General features: G+C 51.9%; 2 protein-coding genes across 3 annotated transcripts in view; one reads left to right on the top strand and one right to left on the bottom strand.

The window, feature by feature from the left end:
• gareml (GRB2 associated, regulator of MAPK1-like) overlaps positions 1-2,772 on the top strand; it is a 39,786-nt gene extending 37,014 nt beyond the window's left edge. Inside the window, exon 8 of the mRNA XM_061241514.1 lies at positions 1,734-2,772. Within this exon, the coding sequence (XP_061097498.1) occupies positions 1,734-2,754 (1,021 nt within the window). The 3' untranslated portion in view covers positions 2,755-2,772. The remainder of the gene's footprint in view (positions 1-1,733) is intronic.
• A 2,515-nt stretch (positions 2,773-5,287) lies between these two features.
• Positions 5,288-16,012, bottom strand: hadhaa (hydroxyacyl-CoA dehydrogenase trifunctional multienzyme complex subunit alpha a). 2 transcript variants are annotated; one of them, XM_061243477.1, is made up of 19 exons: positions 15,922-16,012; positions 13,055-13,096; positions 12,873-12,943; positions 12,505-12,638; positions 12,279-12,417; positions 11,973-12,092; positions 11,555-11,657; positions 11,227-11,349; positions 10,502-10,620; positions 10,220-10,386; positions 9,729-9,863; positions 9,323-9,494; positions 8,632-8,718; positions 7,769-7,909; positions 7,285-7,353; positions 6,958-7,153; positions 6,724-6,838; positions 6,325-6,470; positions 5,288-5,976 (listed from the first exon to the last, which is right to left on the bottom strand). In XM_061243477.1, exons 1-19 carry the CDS (start codon positions 15,986-15,988, stop codon positions 5,831-5,833), a joined length of 2,292 nt encoding a protein of 763 aa, XP_061099461.1. In that variant the 5' UTR covers positions 15,989-16,012; the 3' UTR covers positions 5,288-5,830. The 2 variants fall into 2 exon arrangements, with proteins under 2 accessions (XP_061099461.1, XP_061099462.1); XM_061243478.1 differs by lacking the exon at positions 7,285-7,353 and having other exon boundaries at positions 6,958-7,122; positions 7,786-7,909; positions 15,922-16,005.
• Between the last annotated feature and the right edge of the window lie 83 nt (positions 16,013-16,095).

Raw genomic sequence — 16,095 nt, 5'->3', positions numbered from 1 at the left:
CAGAAATAATGTGACAGCGGGGGTATATTTAAGACACAATTCCCAAAATAACAACCCAAATCAAAAAACCGAAACAACCGAAATCGTAACAAAAAGCCGACGGCAGCAGCTGCTGAATGCCAGGCATCCAGCGCTCTGTAATTACCTCCAAGTATTTGCTCTCTCTTCCAAGTTCTTCTTTTCTTTTTTTTTTTTGCTGGATAGGCCAGCGGTAGCCATTACAGAAAGCATCTTTCTTCCCCTCAGATGTTATGAGTGAATGAGATCTCTGGGTTGCGATGATGACGATGATGATGATGTCAGGTTGCAAACAGGACGTCTCGTGACGGGACCTGGCCGAGAGACCGAAGCACCGGTGAACTCCTGTCATCCCGGGGACCGGCATAAAGGGCCCTTTCAGCGGCCCTGTCCCGCGCACAACCCCTCCCGCTCACACACTGAACACTTTTAACCGGCATTAGTGCAGTAAATGAGTTATTTCCCCTGTTCTGTTGCTCACAGGAAGCGCTGCGGCACCGTCGGGTCACCCTGACATCCTGATCACGTGACCCGAATGACCGCGACCACGTCTATTACTGACGCGTCTGTCTGTCTGTGTGTGTGTCTCTGCGTCTGTGTGTGTGTGTGTCTCTGCGTCTGTCTGTCTGTCTGTCTGTGCGTCTGTCTGTCTGTCTGTCTGTGTGTGTGTCTGTGCGTCTGTCTGTCTGTGTGTGTGTCTCTGCGTCTGTCTGTGTGTGTGTCTCTGCGTCTGTCTGTCTGTCTGTCTGTGCGTCTGTCTGTCTGTCTGTGTGTGTGTCTGTCTGTCTGTGTCTGTCTATGTGTGTGTCTGTCTGACGTGTGTGTGTCTGTCCTGCTCACAGTGTTTGGAGCAGAAAATCGTACACGAAAACAAACCCTTAACCCAAAGGAACGCACAGAGCCTCCCGAGTTATTCAGCACAGTTAATGAGCAGAGTGTGATTGAGGAAGAGGTCTTAAATGCATACAGTCAATGTTCTGTCCCTAAAATGAAAACCACTGAGCTTTAAGTGACCTGGTCCAACCTGCACATGTTTGGTAAACTGCAGGGCCGTGAACTCTTAGAACAAAAACAAAACAAACACAACCGAGTGCACATCTTTCGTAAACAACAGGCTGGCTTTTTCACACGGCGTTATTTATTTGGGTGGGATAGGGGTTGTTTATTCCAGTGAAGGAGCAGCTGTCGGTGGATGAGTGCCATCCGGACAGACTCACTCAACGTCTGTCCTCAGATTTGACTCGTGATTAAACGTCTGTGTTTGTCTTCCCGCACAAACGCAGTTTGAGTTCAGCGATCACCGAAATTATCCTGCCAAATGTATCTGTGCCAAGAAAAACGCTGAACACTGAACGCTGAACACTGTACTTAACTGTGAGTCAGACCTCAGGATGGATCTTCTAAAAGGAAATAATCTCCCATTTCGCACTGAACTCACAAATAATCTCGCCCGTCCACGCCAAGAGCCATAACTATGAACCATAACTATAACGATGTGAGCGTCCACACTGATGCACCCTAAACAGGGGGTTTTGTATTGTCTTGCTGCAGAAGCTCCTCCTAAACGGGGGGTTGTGTGTTCTCCTGCTGCAGAAGCTCCTCCTAAACGGGGGGTTGTGTGTTCTCCTGCTGCAGAAGCTCCTCCTAAACGGGGGGTTGTGTGTTCTCCTGCTGCAGAAGCTCCTCCTAAACGGGGGTTGTGTGTTGTGTTGCAGGTCGGGCCCACGCAGTGGAAGCTGTTCCCCGTCTCCGGACTCGTACTCCCTGTACTGCTACCCCTGCACCTGGGGGGACTGCAAGGCCTCCGAATCGGCCCGGCCGCTGACGGGCCCCAACGGGACCCCCGGGGGGGGGCAGCCCGCGCAGGCCTCCTGGTCCGACCCCTGGTCGTACGCGGACGGGGGGCCCAGCGTGGCCAGCGGGCGCTCCACGCCCCTCCTGGGGTCGGACTCGGGGCACAAGAGCTACTACAGCTGCCCCAGACTGAAGCCCCCGCCCGCCCAGAAGCGCTTCGCCCCGTTCGGGGCGCTGAACCCCTTCTCCAACCCGGGGTTCTCGCGGAGCCCCACCTCCTCCCCCGCCGAGTGGCAGGAGGAGTGCCGGAGGTCGCCCTCGCCCTTCGACCCCGGCTGTGGGCGGAGCCTGTCGCCGGAGCTGGCCCTGGCCCTGGGGGACGGGCGGTTCGGGCAGGACTGCGCGCACGAACAGCCGCCGGCCAAGCCGAGCGAGGAGGCGGGGGCGGTGCCTGGCCTGCCCCCCCTGTCCCCCCTGTCCCCCCTGTCCCCGCCCCCCCCGCCGGCCCCCCCGCGCCCGGTCAAGGTGCCGTCGGGGTTCGAGGCTCCGCCCCTCTCGCCCGCCGTCGTCCGGGGCGCGGAGGGGGGCGTGGCCTGCGCTTACCTCACGCAGGGGGCGGTGGTTGAAGCCCCGCCCCCGGCCACGCCCAGCGCGGAGAGCTCGCCCGAGGCCCCGCCCCCCTCGCAGCAGCCAGCCAATGGGGACCGGCCGGCGTGGCATCCGCCCTCAGACCTCTCCACGCTGTCGGTGGAGGAGGTGTCGCGCTGCCTGCGCTTCATCGGCCTAGCCGACGGCGTGCTGGCCTTCTTCGCCCGCGAGCGCATCGACGGCAGCATCTTCGTGCAGCTGACCGAGGAGATCCTGTCCGACGACTTCCACCTCACCAAGCTGCAGGTGAAGAAGATCATGCAGTTCATCAAGGGCTGGCGGCCTAAGATCTGACCCCGCGCACGCCCCTGTGCCCCCCTGTACCCCCCTGTACCCCCCCTGTACCCCCCTGTACCCCCCTGTGCCCCCCTGTGCCCCCCTGTACCCCCCCTGTACCCCCCTGTACCCCCCTGTGCCCCCCTGTACCCCCCCGTACCGCCCCGTACCGCCACACGGCTCTGGGGTTTCCCCAGGCGCTGGAGGATGGGGGGACGGAACCATGGCAACAGATGCAGAACCGTGGTAACAGAGGAGAGTCCCATGGAGTTCTTACTGGGGGGAGAGGGGACTCCCCACCCTGTGAATGGCCGAGTCTTCTGAAGTATACACACAGACACACACACACACACACACAGACACACACAGACAGACAGACACACACTATACACAAACAAACACATACATACACACAGACACACACACACAGACAGACACACACTATACACAAACACACATACACGCAACACACACAGGCACACATACACACACTATACACACACACATACACTATACACAAACACTTACATACACTACACACACACACACACTATACACAAACATACATACACACACTATACACAAACAAACACATACATACACACACACACACACTATACACAAACAAACATACGTACACACACATACACATGCGCACCACAGACACAAACACAGAGATCGGTCACGGAAATGTCATTGTACTGTCGTTGGCGTTAGAAACACCCCCTGTGTGGGTCATCACCCATCTAGAGCCATCTGTATGTTACACGTATGTGCAGAGCCATCTGTATGTTACACCTATGTGCATCATGAAGGGTTTGGTACCGTATGGCAGACGAACAAAAACGAGTGAATCTACTAATTGCCAGTCCAGTTTGGGCCGCCTCATCTCTGATTGGGACCATAACACGCATCGCAGATGCACACACAAAAGCATAAAGACAAATAAAAAAGTGATATGTTGAAGAATATGGTACTGTATGTTTAAAACCAGGCTTGTGATGTCATAACTATGCGCCTGAACTCTGTGGATCATTTTAAATGTGCCTTGTGGAAGATTCAGTAACTCTCACCCGCCCGAACAGATTAGCATTAAAAGAGTTGGAAAAAGCACAAATTTAACTCCAGTCCTGGAGGGGGCACTGTGTCTGCAGGTTTAACTCCAGTCCTGGAGGGCCGCAGTGTCTGCAGGTTTAACTCCAGTCCTGGAGGGCCGCAGTGTCTGCAGGTTTAACTCCAGTCCTGGAGGGCCGCAGTGTCTGCAGGTTTAACTCCAGTCCTGGAGGGAGCGCTGTGTTTAAATGAAGCCAAGACCGATTGTGTGGATTTCTTTGGTGACTGTGTATTGATACTTTGTGTTTTTAAAACGCCTACAACTTTACAATCCACAGAGCAAGGGAAATGTTTTACACAATATGGGACCTTTAAACCTGCGGACACAGCGCCCCCTCCAGTACTGGAGTTAAACCTGCGGACACAGCACCCCCTCCAGTACTGGAGTTAAGCGTCTGTAAACCCCTGAACATCTGTGGCCAGGTCCATACCTGCGCCGTGTCCATCCAGACCAGCGTGGGATGGTCTTGTTCTGCCCAAAGATTCTCACGGTACACGGGCCCAGAACCGGGCCGGGGGCCTCTTCATGTGTGTGGGCTCTGGCGGTACAGGCATCACGGTACAGAAAGGGTACGTTCTGTTTTTGGGGGGTTTTTTTGGAAGCGGCTTCCTCTCCTCAGATCCTCACTCCCGGTACCAGCTGGAAGGAATGCTCGGAGCTCTTCTGGGCCAGAATCACGAGGCGTTCTGAGCCCTTCTGGGCCAGTATCACGAGGCGTTCTGCGCTCTTCTGGGCCAGAATCACGAGACGTTCTGAGCTCTTAAACCTGCCCGGTGTGGGCGGACATGCTTTGTGTTGTGCCTTGAGCCCCCCCCTCCCCCAGACGTACACGCATCACAGTGTGTGGACATCAGAGGATCCCTCACAAACCACCGCGTCTGAAGACCAGGCTCTCTGACAGACTACAGGGGTACGAGTCCCAGAATCACTGTTTTTGCAGAATATGGGGGTTTTCAAAAAAGATTAAAAAAAATAATTGTGTGCATACCCAATTTTGTTTATAAATCGAAAAAGAAAATAAATTGTAAACTAGTTAGTGTAGAACTTTTAAAGGGAAACCAAGCTGTCTTTTTCTACATGGTTCAGACCAAGCCTGTAATTAAGTACATTGTATTAAAAGACTGTAATTTGAGTTTACTAATGGCTGCTGTCGGCGGACGCAGAGAATGCGTCTGTCAGACAGGGTAAATTACAGTGTATCGCTGGGGTTTAACATCTCTGTGTGCCCGAAAGTTTATATGTATATTTATGGGTCTCTCCGCCTCCCCCACACCACCCGACCCTTCTGTAGAACATTATTGTTATTGAATAATATTTAACAACAATGGTAGCGTTATTTCAATTGTACTGAAATTTTTATTTCTTGTATGATTTTTAATCCTTATGGATTAGTAAAAAAAAAAAAAGGAAAAAAAATAAATAGTGCGAAAACATAACTTCGAAAAAGGATTCTCGTTTATTTCACTTTGCATTTGGGAAATTGTCAAACTTTGCCTTTGACACTTTGAGCTAATTCCCGTGTTCTATTCAGATATCAAAATGAGTTTCACCGGTATGGGATTAATAAAGAAAAGCAGAGCAGACATGGTCTTTTTGTACACTAGTTTTGACACAAAGTCAAAATGGAAAAGCCTGAGACACATCTCCACATCCTCCTGGCATTTACAGGGGAAGGAAACAAACTTAAAACAAAAACATAAGTGCAAAAACCTGAATTCCACATGATGATCATTAGATTCTAAGGCAACTTAACAAGCTGAGAAGCTTTACTGCGTGTACTTCAACATTAGGAAGACATTTTAGTACAAACGATTAAACGTACACGCCTCCCCCCAAAACACCGTATTCTCAGAGCTTTCGTGTATCCATTTCCACGACGACGGGCAGACTGCTCCTACAGGAACGGGGTTGGCTGCAAACCGTTGCTGCGGTAACGGCGGTGGCTGCAGACCGTTGCTATGGGAACGGCGGTGAGCGGAGCTACTGGTGGAACCTCCTGCTCGGGTCCTTGGCGTGGTCGAGGAGGAGCTGGCAGGGCGTGAAGTGGTTCCCGTAGACGTCCTCGAACCTCCTCATCAGCGCCACCAGCTTATCGGCGCCGAAGCTGTCCACGAACCGGAACGGACCTGCGAGGGGCGGGGACAGCCTCAAACTCCCGCCATCGAAGTCCAGAACATTCAGCCCTGCTACAAACCCAGCCATGGAAGTCCAGAACATTCTGCCCTGCTACAAACCCAGCCATGGAAGTCCAGAACATTCTGCCCTGCTACAAACCGAGCCATGGAAGCCCAGAACATTCTGCCCTGCTACAAACCCAGCCATGGAAGTCCAGAACATTCTGCCCTGCTACAAACCGAGCCATGGAAGCCCAGAACATTCTGCCCTTCTACAAACCGAGGCTCTGTTCACATGACTAACGAATGTAGCTGAAACTACAGTGCTGGAGGACCGCAGTGCATGCTGGGGGATCTCACCTCCGAGACAGGGGGGGAAGCCCAGGCCAAACACCGCTCCGATGTCCCCCTCCACAGGGTTACCCAGAATGCCCTCCTGCAGACACAGCACCGCCTCGTTCACGAACCGGGAGACCAGCCGGTACTGGACATCCGAGTCCGACGACCTGCAGCAGAACCGAGAGACGTCGATCATGACGCGCTCATTTAGAGCAGTGAAGTTCTGCCCTCTCTCCATGTGCCTACTGGCTCATCTGACACATTGTGACAACACTAAGCTTCATCAGCCACATCCTGGAGGGTCTGCTAGAGTCCCCAGCACACCCTGCGGCTCTCCAGGATCAGGGCTGGGGGCCCCAGTAGATCCGTCCGTACCACACTCCCCACCTTAAAGACCAAATTCACCCCCACCCATCTTACACTGTGGGGGGCGCTGCGATCTTAAACTTCGCCAGGATCTCCTCGGCTCCCGGGTTGACGTTCTTCTCCTTGACTCCGGCCTCGTAGACGTAGCAGCCCTTGCCAGACTTGCGGCCTGCGGGAGAGACCACACACGGGACGGTCAGGAGAGACCACACACGGGGCGGTCAGCATGGTCTGAACCCCCTGAGGGTTCTGTAGTTGGTCTGGTTTCCCTGGTTTCGGGGGCCTCACCCTTGAAGCCCTGCTCCACCATGGTCTTCAGCACCTCCACGTTTCCGCCCCCGAAGCGGGAGCCGAAGGCCCTGCCCAGGTCCTCCGCCACGTGGGCCGCCACGTCGATGCCCACCTCGTCCGACAGCGTCGCCGCGCCAACCGGGAACCCGAAACTGGTGGTGAGGGCGTCCAGCTTCTTAGGCCCCACGCCCTCCTGGGAGAGACACACACGTACACGTTAACACACAGACACAGACACACACACACGCACGTACATGTTAACACACACACATGCACGTACATATTAACACACACACACACACACACACACACAGGTGAGCTCACCTGCAGGACTCGCACTGCTTCAGCCAGCATCGGAGCCAGACACCTGGTGGTGTAGAACCCTGGACCATCCTGAGAGAGAGAGAGGGAGGAGAGCTTAGCACTTCGCTTAACACCAATGACTGTGCAGCTAGGACTGAGCCAATGACCTCCAATGACCTCCTGGCCCTGCAGATAGAGCTGAACTCTAATAGCTAAAGCTCCATTGGATCAATAGGCACTCTGCACTTTCACAGAGCAAAATGTTTTTGGGGGTTTGTGAACAACTGGCTGGTCACTGGGTTTTTAAAAAGCGTTTTGGTTGTGGGCACACAGGAAGTGCCTGTGTGTGAGGTACAGGCACACAGGAAGTGCCTGTGTGTGAGGTACAGACTCACAGGAAGTGCGTGAGGTACAGACTCACAGGAAGTGCGTGTGTGAAATACAGGCGCACAGGAAGTGCGTGTGCGGTACAGACACACAGGAAGAGCGTGCGGTACAGACTCACCCCCACCACGATGATGATCTTGCCCTGCTTCAGCCCCACGGCGACCGCGGCGGCGGTCGTGTCTTTAGAGGTCGTCTCCGTGGTGATGATCTCCAGCAGCTGCATCTTGTCCACAGGAGAGAAGTAGTGCATCCCCACGACCTGGAAGCACAACGTCACAGACTGTGTGAGACACCGACACCCACACCCACACCCACACCCACACCCACACCCACACCCACACCCACACCCCCTACTGCAGGCCTACAGCAGACCTGGAAGCACAACGCCACAGACTGTGTGAGGCACTCACACACTATATACACACACACACACACACACACACACACACACACAGACACACCCACACCCACACCCCCTACTGCAGGCCTACAGCAGACCTGGAAGCACAACGCCACACTACAAGCCCAACGTAAAGTGGCTCCACCGAAATCCAAGGGGTTTTGGGCTTTGATTGAGAAAATTGAGTAGGGTTTTAATGAGGGCTCAAAACAGTAGTATAGCAGTCATTCTGATTGGTTGAAAAGGCTTAAGGTCGACTGGGGTGAATGGTAAATGGACAGCATTTATACAGCGCTTTTATCCACAGTGCTTCACAGGGAATGCCTTTTAATGGAGCAATTTGGGGTTAGGGGTCTCGCTCAGAGACACTCCGACACCCCAGGGAATCGAACCAGCAACCTTCTAACTGCCAGACAAGAACAGAAATTGCAGGACAGAAATTGGGACTATTTGCACCAACAGCAGAGTAGAGGCGTGGTGCCCCCTGGCATTCCCATTCCGCATTCCCAGACCAATCAGAGCGGCCGTATTCCCAGACCAATCAGAGGGGCCGCATTCCCAGACCAATCAGAGCGGCTCACCTTGTCGGGTCTCTTGCTGACGGCTGCGATGTCTTTGATTGGCAGGGCGGACGTGTTGGTGGCAAATATGCAGTGCGGGGAGGTCACCTTCGGGGGAAAAAATACATTAAAAAATTAGCGTCACAGTCTATTACTGTAATTACAGTGTGTGTGTGTGTGTGTGTGTGTGTGTGTGCCTTAAGTCTAAGATGTCTGCAAGCGTTCAGCTTTGAAAGGGTTTTGTCCCAGTTAACAGTTAGTGTGGAGAAACTGCTCTCAGAAATCTGGGGGCAGCGGAGATGGGGGTGTTTATGGAAATAGACTCAGTGTGAAAAGCTGTCAAAGCTCAGCGCTCTAAAAGCCTTTGCTGTGTACAAGGTGTGGGTAATAACGAGGTGGATTGTGGGTAATGAGGTGGATTGTGGGTAATGACGGGGTGGATTGTGGGTACTAATGTGGATTGTGGGTAATAACGGGGTTGATTGTGGGTAATACGGTGGATTGTGGGTAATACGGTGGATTGTGGGTAATACGGTGGATTGTGGGTAATACGGTGGATTGTGGGTAATAGGGTGGATTGTAGGTAATAACGGGGTGGATTGTGGGTAATAACGGGGTGGATTGTGGGTAATAACGGGGTGGATTGTGGGTAATAACGGGGTGGATTGTGGGTAATAACGGGGTGGATTGTGGGTAATGACGCCCCGCTCACCGCCTCCACCTCCTGCAGAACGCGGTGCTTGATGGCGAGGTCCTCGAACACGGCCTCGATCACCATGTCCACCTTCTCAAACCCGCTGTAGTCCAGCTGCCCCGTCAGGTTGGACAGAACGCTGTCCCGCTCGAACGACGTGATCGCACGCTTCTTCGTCTTATCGTTCAGACTGCAGACACCACAATCACCAGAGCCAAGGAAAACAAATGCTATGAGTCTTTAAAATGTACAACATATTAATCTATGAACCAGCTATTCCAGACCACAGTACTGACTGTGAAACAGCACCCTCTGGTGGCAGAGAGCAGTACCGACTGAAACAGCACCATCTGGTGGTAGAGAGCAGTACTGACTGTGAAACCACACCCTCTGGTGGTAGACAGCAGTACTGCGCGTGACTGACCCTTTGTAGACCTGCTGCTGGCCCCGGCTCAGCCCCTCCACAGTGGTGTCCTTCAGGATGGTGTGAATGCCCTTATCCACCGTCACCTGGGCAACGCCCGCCCCCATCAGCCCCGCCCCCAAGATGGCCAGGTTCCTGAAAACAGAAATAAAGGGATGAACATCAGTTGGACATGCACGCTCCTGTCTAGCGTACGGTGGTCTTCACCATGCTACGCTACGTTAGCGGACTCGTTGCTGAGGGTGAGGTATAGAAACACAAAGGAGATGTGAGAGGTGCGCCCCCTTCTGGTTATACAATATAAAACTGCGAATGAGGCCTACTTTCATCAGATGTTGACTTTGTCACTGTGTTTGCGGTGATTAATGCATGCAGCAGGGTCATTATGTTCAGTGAATTTCACCGAGATATATCCTGAGACCAGTAGCTGTCCCCAACCCTACTGTAAGTGCAAGCAGTGCACACTAGTTAGTGCATACTCAAGTACTTACTTGACCGCCCGCTCTGGCACCCCGAAGCGGTTCTTCTTGCAGGTCACCTGACCGTGGTACAGACCAATGAGGGCCTGGGATTCCGAGGTCATCGCCAGCTTCCCAAAATTCTGCGATTCGGCCAGGTACCCGGACTCCGCCCCCTGCTCTAGCCCCGCCTGCACACACTGTGGGGACAAGACCGTGTGACCTGTGACTAGCCAATCACACACGCCGCTGGACGCAACGCTACAGCCAATCACAAGCCACGCTGTGAGCTCCGGACCAATCGGCGTCACTCACCTCGATGATCTTGAGGGGGGCGGGGTACAGGCCCTTGGACTGCTTCATCACTTTACCCTTCACCGTCTTATAGACCTGCTGCCGGACGAACGGGAACCCCATCACGTAGTCCTGCACCTCTGCCAAGAGTCACGCCAGAGAGTCAGAGTCACCAGAGAGTCAGAGTCACCAGAGAGTCAGAGTTACAAGAGTCGCACCAGATAGTCAGAGTCGCCAGAGAGTCAGAGTCACCAGAGAGTCAGAGTTACAAGAGTCGCACCAGATAGTCAGAGTCGCCAGAGAGTCAGAGTCACCAGAGAGTCAGAGTCACCAGAGAGTCAGAGTCGCCAGAGAGTCAGAGTCGCCAGAGAGTCAGAGTCGCCAGAGAGTCAGAGTCGCCAGAGAGTCAGAGTCGCCAGAGAGTCAGAGTCGCCAGAGAGTCAGAGTCGCCAGAGAGTCAGAGTCGCCAGAGAGTCAGAGTTACAAGAGAGTCAGAGTTACAAGAGAGTCGGAGTTACAAGAGAGTCAGAGTCACCAGAGAGTCAGAGTCACCAGAGAGTCAGAGTCACAGAATCACAGGCTGTTTACTCATACTACATTTCATTCTCAAGAGTCAGAGTCATCATAGAGTAACAGAATCATGAAAGAGTCAGAGCCCCCCTCCCCCCAGATTATCTGTGATGTCAGCACACTTCTCCTCCGCCTGCACTATGACGTGTAAACGGTGGGTAACACGAGGCACTCACTCTCCATCATGCCCTTCTTCTTGGTGAGTTTGATCTTCTTGTTGGCGATGTCTTTGGCGTAACCCACGGCGACCTCCTCCAGATACTCGATGGTTCTGTCCTCCGGGCTTTTCAGGCCTGGGCCTGAGAACAGGGCAGGAAACGCACACGTTACACCCCTCCAGAGCCCGAAACATACCCCCTCCTGAACCCCAAACACATCCCCTCCTGAACCCCAAACACACCCCCTCCTGAACCCCAAACACACCCCCTCCTTGGAGTATGTGTAAGAGGAGCGTGAGTGCGTGTGTGCGTGTTAGGAGTGTGTAAGAGCAGAGCGGAGCTTTACCCAGAGGGTCCACTAGCTGGTGCACCAGACCCATCTTCTTGGCTTTATCAGCACGGATGTTTCTGCCCGTCAGCATCATGTCAAAGGCACTGGGGATACCCACCTGTGGCGCACACACACACCAGGGAAAGGCCTTTAATCAGTTACAGTGGGCTACAGCTGCATTCAGCAGAGCTGGTGTTGGGGTGGGAACTGTATCTGTGCTTTTGAGGAGGAGCCTACATGGTTGGGCAGGCCTGCACTTTTGGGGCGGGGCCTGCAGGATAGGGGTGATACCAATGCATTTGGGCCAGAGTCCATGTTTAGGTGTTGGCATGGCGATACTGATGTGACTGGATGTTGGCATGGCGATACTGATGTGATTGGGCGTTGGCATGGCGATACTGATGTGATTGGGTGTTGGCATGGCGATACGCACCATTTTGGGCAGTCTCTGAGTCCCCCCGGCTCCAGGCAGAAGCCCCAGCAGCACCTCGGGCGTGCCCAGCACCGTCTTCCTGCTCTTAGTGGCCACTCTGTACTGGCAGGCCACTGCAAACTGGAGAACAGGACACACAAACACACATAAACAACCTCACAGCAGAGTAACCCTAACCCCCACATAAACAACCTCACAGCACAGTAACCCTAACCCCCACAGCGAGGTCACAGCGAGGTCACAGCGAGGTCACAGCGAGGTCACAGCGAGGTCACAGCGAGGTCACAGCGAGGTCACAGCGCTCACCTCCAGCCCCCCTCCCAGGCAGGACCCGTTAATGGCGGCCACGATGGGGATGGGCGACTTCTCGATCTTCTCAAACATCTTCTGCCCTTCCTGAGACAGACCGCTCACCTCTGCGTCAGACTTACACGCCTGGATCATACTGAGGAGAGAGGGGAACATTTTACACAGAGAGACAGAGACAGAGACACAGAGACACACACACAGACACACAGGAGGGGGGACTCACTTGATGTCAGCTCCAGCGATAAAGCAGCCAGGTTTTGAGGAGATGAGGACAGCACTCCGCACCGCGTCATTGGCCCAGATCTCACTCATCACCTCCGTCATCTCCGTCTGCATCTGTACTGAGAGTGTGTTCACCTGCAGACCAGAGAACACAGGTCACGCACACGCGACAGAGACAGAGACAGAGACAGAGACACCTCACCCTGCACCTCTACAGAGTGCGGTCACACGGATACCTCCACACACATACGCAGTACTAACATTAAACATATTCATGCACAGTACACAGTTTCTGCTTCAGTTAGACGACAGGAAGCGTAAACAGGTTGGTTATTCCCCCGTCTGCATGTGGAACAGAACGGGACAGACCTTTGATGTCGGATCATTGATCCGCACGACCGCCACGTCATCCTTGACCTCGTAGCTGACGTGGGTCCTCGCTGTTTCAGGAGAGAGGGATCGAGAAAAAGGGGGAAACGAGTTTTAAACAAGAAACAAATAAAGAACAAGAACACAGAGAGATGGAGGACAATAAGAGTGGAAATACATACTCATCACAGCTGAGGACACAGAGAGGTTCCGGCATGTGTGACCTGAGAGAGAAAGAGGACGTTTGAAGGTGAAAAACTGATTCAATCTGAGCCTAATCACACCCATCGTAATCACAGGGAACATTATGCTGTGAAACTCGTAGCTCCGACACGGGAAAATTCCAGGTGTCCCCTCATAGAAAGCGCCGGTAACGCAGCAGGGGGCGAGAAGCTGTCGCTAGCACCATTAGCTCCACAGCTACTCTGTTTTTGGAATGCAAGACCTTATTTAGGAGTTCACTGTTGTTCGCCGTTATTGCGTATTCAGGCATTTCCGCCATTTTGAATGACATCGTTTTTCCCTCCTACTCGGCAGAACTGCGAAAGGATTCCCGACTTCCCGACTCGTAATTACGAGCCAATCAGCCTCACACGAGGCATGACTAATCGCCACAGATGAGGACGACCACAGAGCAGCCTGGTACTGTGGCCGTGGAGACACAGCAGAGTTAAGAGAGAGGCTGCAGGTTCAAACCCAGACGAGACACAGCGGCTGCGGTCTGAGAAACTCTGTACTTATGGTGAATGACCTAGTGAGTCAGCGCCTCTACAAGTGGATCAGACAAGTCATTAAGCAGAGAGCTGGACAAGGGTATCTGACTCCTCTACTATAAATGTCAAAACGCATGCAATCATGTGAGCCCATTACTTTAGTATCGGTAGGAGTAGTAGTATATATGCATCTGTGGGGAAACCCAGACGCACTGATTGTGTGGTCAGGTGCAGTCTTTCCCAGAACACGTGGTTTCCCTGACATAAGCACCAGTGAACTCTGACCTGCATTCTTCCCTCTCTAGACAAAGATAGGTCCGTAACCTCTCGCCTACTGAAAACACTCTGTTCTGCTGCAGAGTCACTCTCCCCATGGGACCCAGGCCCTCTGGGAAATACACACTGGAATTACACATAGCCCCTCCTCCTAGATATTTAGGCTAAGCATCATGGTGGATGTCCAACATTATGCTCGTAACGGGGCCTGGGACACCAAGTCAGGCCAGCACGTGCGCCGTGAACATGGCCGCAGGTCCCTGTGGGGGAGTTTTAGGCCAGTAGGTGACCATTCCCCCCTGAGCCCAAGGAGAAACCACACCCCTGAACTATGATGGGGACAGTGTGACAGGTGATGCCGTCTGTCCAAAGAGAGATTACGCATGCTCTCAAACTCACTACAGATAAACTGCATGACTTTGGCCCTGGTGTACTGCAAGCATCAGACCTATGGCTAAAGGGAGCTTCATTAATATACAGTAGAATCAGGATTTTCAAACTCTACCTTAGTCCTCCCTCCTGATTTCCCCTGCCCCTCCTTTCTGATATCCCTATCCTTGTCTAACCCCCCCCAAAAAAAAAAAAAAAAAAATTGCACTTCTGATGACAACTATGTTTAGAACAGCATTTCCTGTGTATTTTGCTAGCTTCTGGATGCGATGCTCTGACTTATGGTAGAACCTATGCACTATGCCAAATGACTAAAATGTAAATGTGAAAATGTAAATCACCAGCACAAGCCATTTGTAAAGATCTAAGTATGGCTACTTAGCCCACTGAAAGCATTGACTATTGATGCACTTCTATCATAATATGCACAATGAAGTCTAGGTGAATATGCGCTCATGGATTGTCATATCATGATTTGGTTCAAGAACAAAGATTAAAATATGTGCGCTGTAGTTCCAACCTCTAATGACCTTTTTACCCATTGGGCAGGAACACAAACCACAGAATGGTGGTCTGTTATCCATAACATCGTCACTGAACTCAGAAAAACCAATAAACACACCAACATTACAACATCCCTGAAGAAATGTGATGATCAAACGCTTTTCTACATTATCAATATCCAACCTTCTCCCATCTTACGAGTTTGACCTACATTCTGGAGTACTGCGTGCAGCAAAAACTATTATATTAACTATATCAATGTATAACCACGGAAATTCATAGTAACATTTTCTATAAAGAAAGCCGTGAAATTTTGTCATAGCAACGGGTAAAGACACCACGTATACAGGTATAGTGGCGCAGACAACTGAAACGATCAGCATTTGGACCCACTGAGCGTTCTGAGGGACAGACTATCTGGGAACCCTCAGACGACCTTTGTCGACCTTTAATTGTGTCAACATAAATATAGTCCAAGTAGTGGAATATGAGCACAAAAATAGAGTTAACGTTACCTAAAAATAGTGTCTAACAAGACAGGTCCATTGCCACCCAAATAGGAATTAATAACAGACGGTCCAATCAAATGTTAGGCAGTAGCTATACGAAAACGCCGATTAATGTTGGCGACAGTTGATTAATGTCAGGTACGTGATGCTTCCATGACACTACAGTATTAGCTATGAACAGTTCGCTTGGCAGCCAGGTAAATAATGCTCCTGTTAGCGAAGTACATCATATTACAGCGAGCCAACCCATACAGCCGGTTGCTTGTTATGAAAAATATTTGAACGCATAAAACAAATCTTCTCAAGTTCAGCAAGTTGTCACTGATTCATTGCCCAACTGGTTAGCTTGCTCGATTTAGCGAACTGAATAAGACTAATTTAAACACACGAAACAAACTTCTAAGTCACTATAAATATACACTTTGCAGCCACATATACGGTAACAGTCAAATAGGAGCGAATAAGCTAATCAGAGGTAGCACAAGCTAATCACAATGCCAAACGTACCAAGCTAATGAACTAGGTAGCTGGCTATCTAGGTGAAAGGTCATGACCATTCAGGGAACACCAGAGATGGCACAGACTTTTGCCATGAGAAATAAGCAAAAATAATATTGCAGTTTCCCCACACGTCAATCACATAGGCCCTGCAGTTACCTGTAAACAGACTGTATCTGCTCTTGGAGAATCTGGAGAGAATACCCGCCGCACGTACAGCAGCCATCTTACACAGAGGGGTTGGAATGAAAGCATGAAAAACCGGGATGAGGACCTTTATCAAGTCTGCAAGATGCCCGAAAATCTGCCTTACGGGAAACGGGACAATAATAC

The sequence above is a fragment of the Conger conger genome, chromosome 5 (genome assembly GCF_963514075.1).
Source record: "Conger conger chromosome 5, fConCon1.1, whole genome shotgun sequence".
NCBI classification, from domain to species: domain Eukaryota; kingdom Metazoa; phylum Chordata; class Actinopteri; order Anguilliformes; family Congridae; genus Conger; species Conger conger.
Note: the sequence above shows the minus strand (reverse complement) of the source record. Positions and strands in the feature narration are given on the sequence as shown.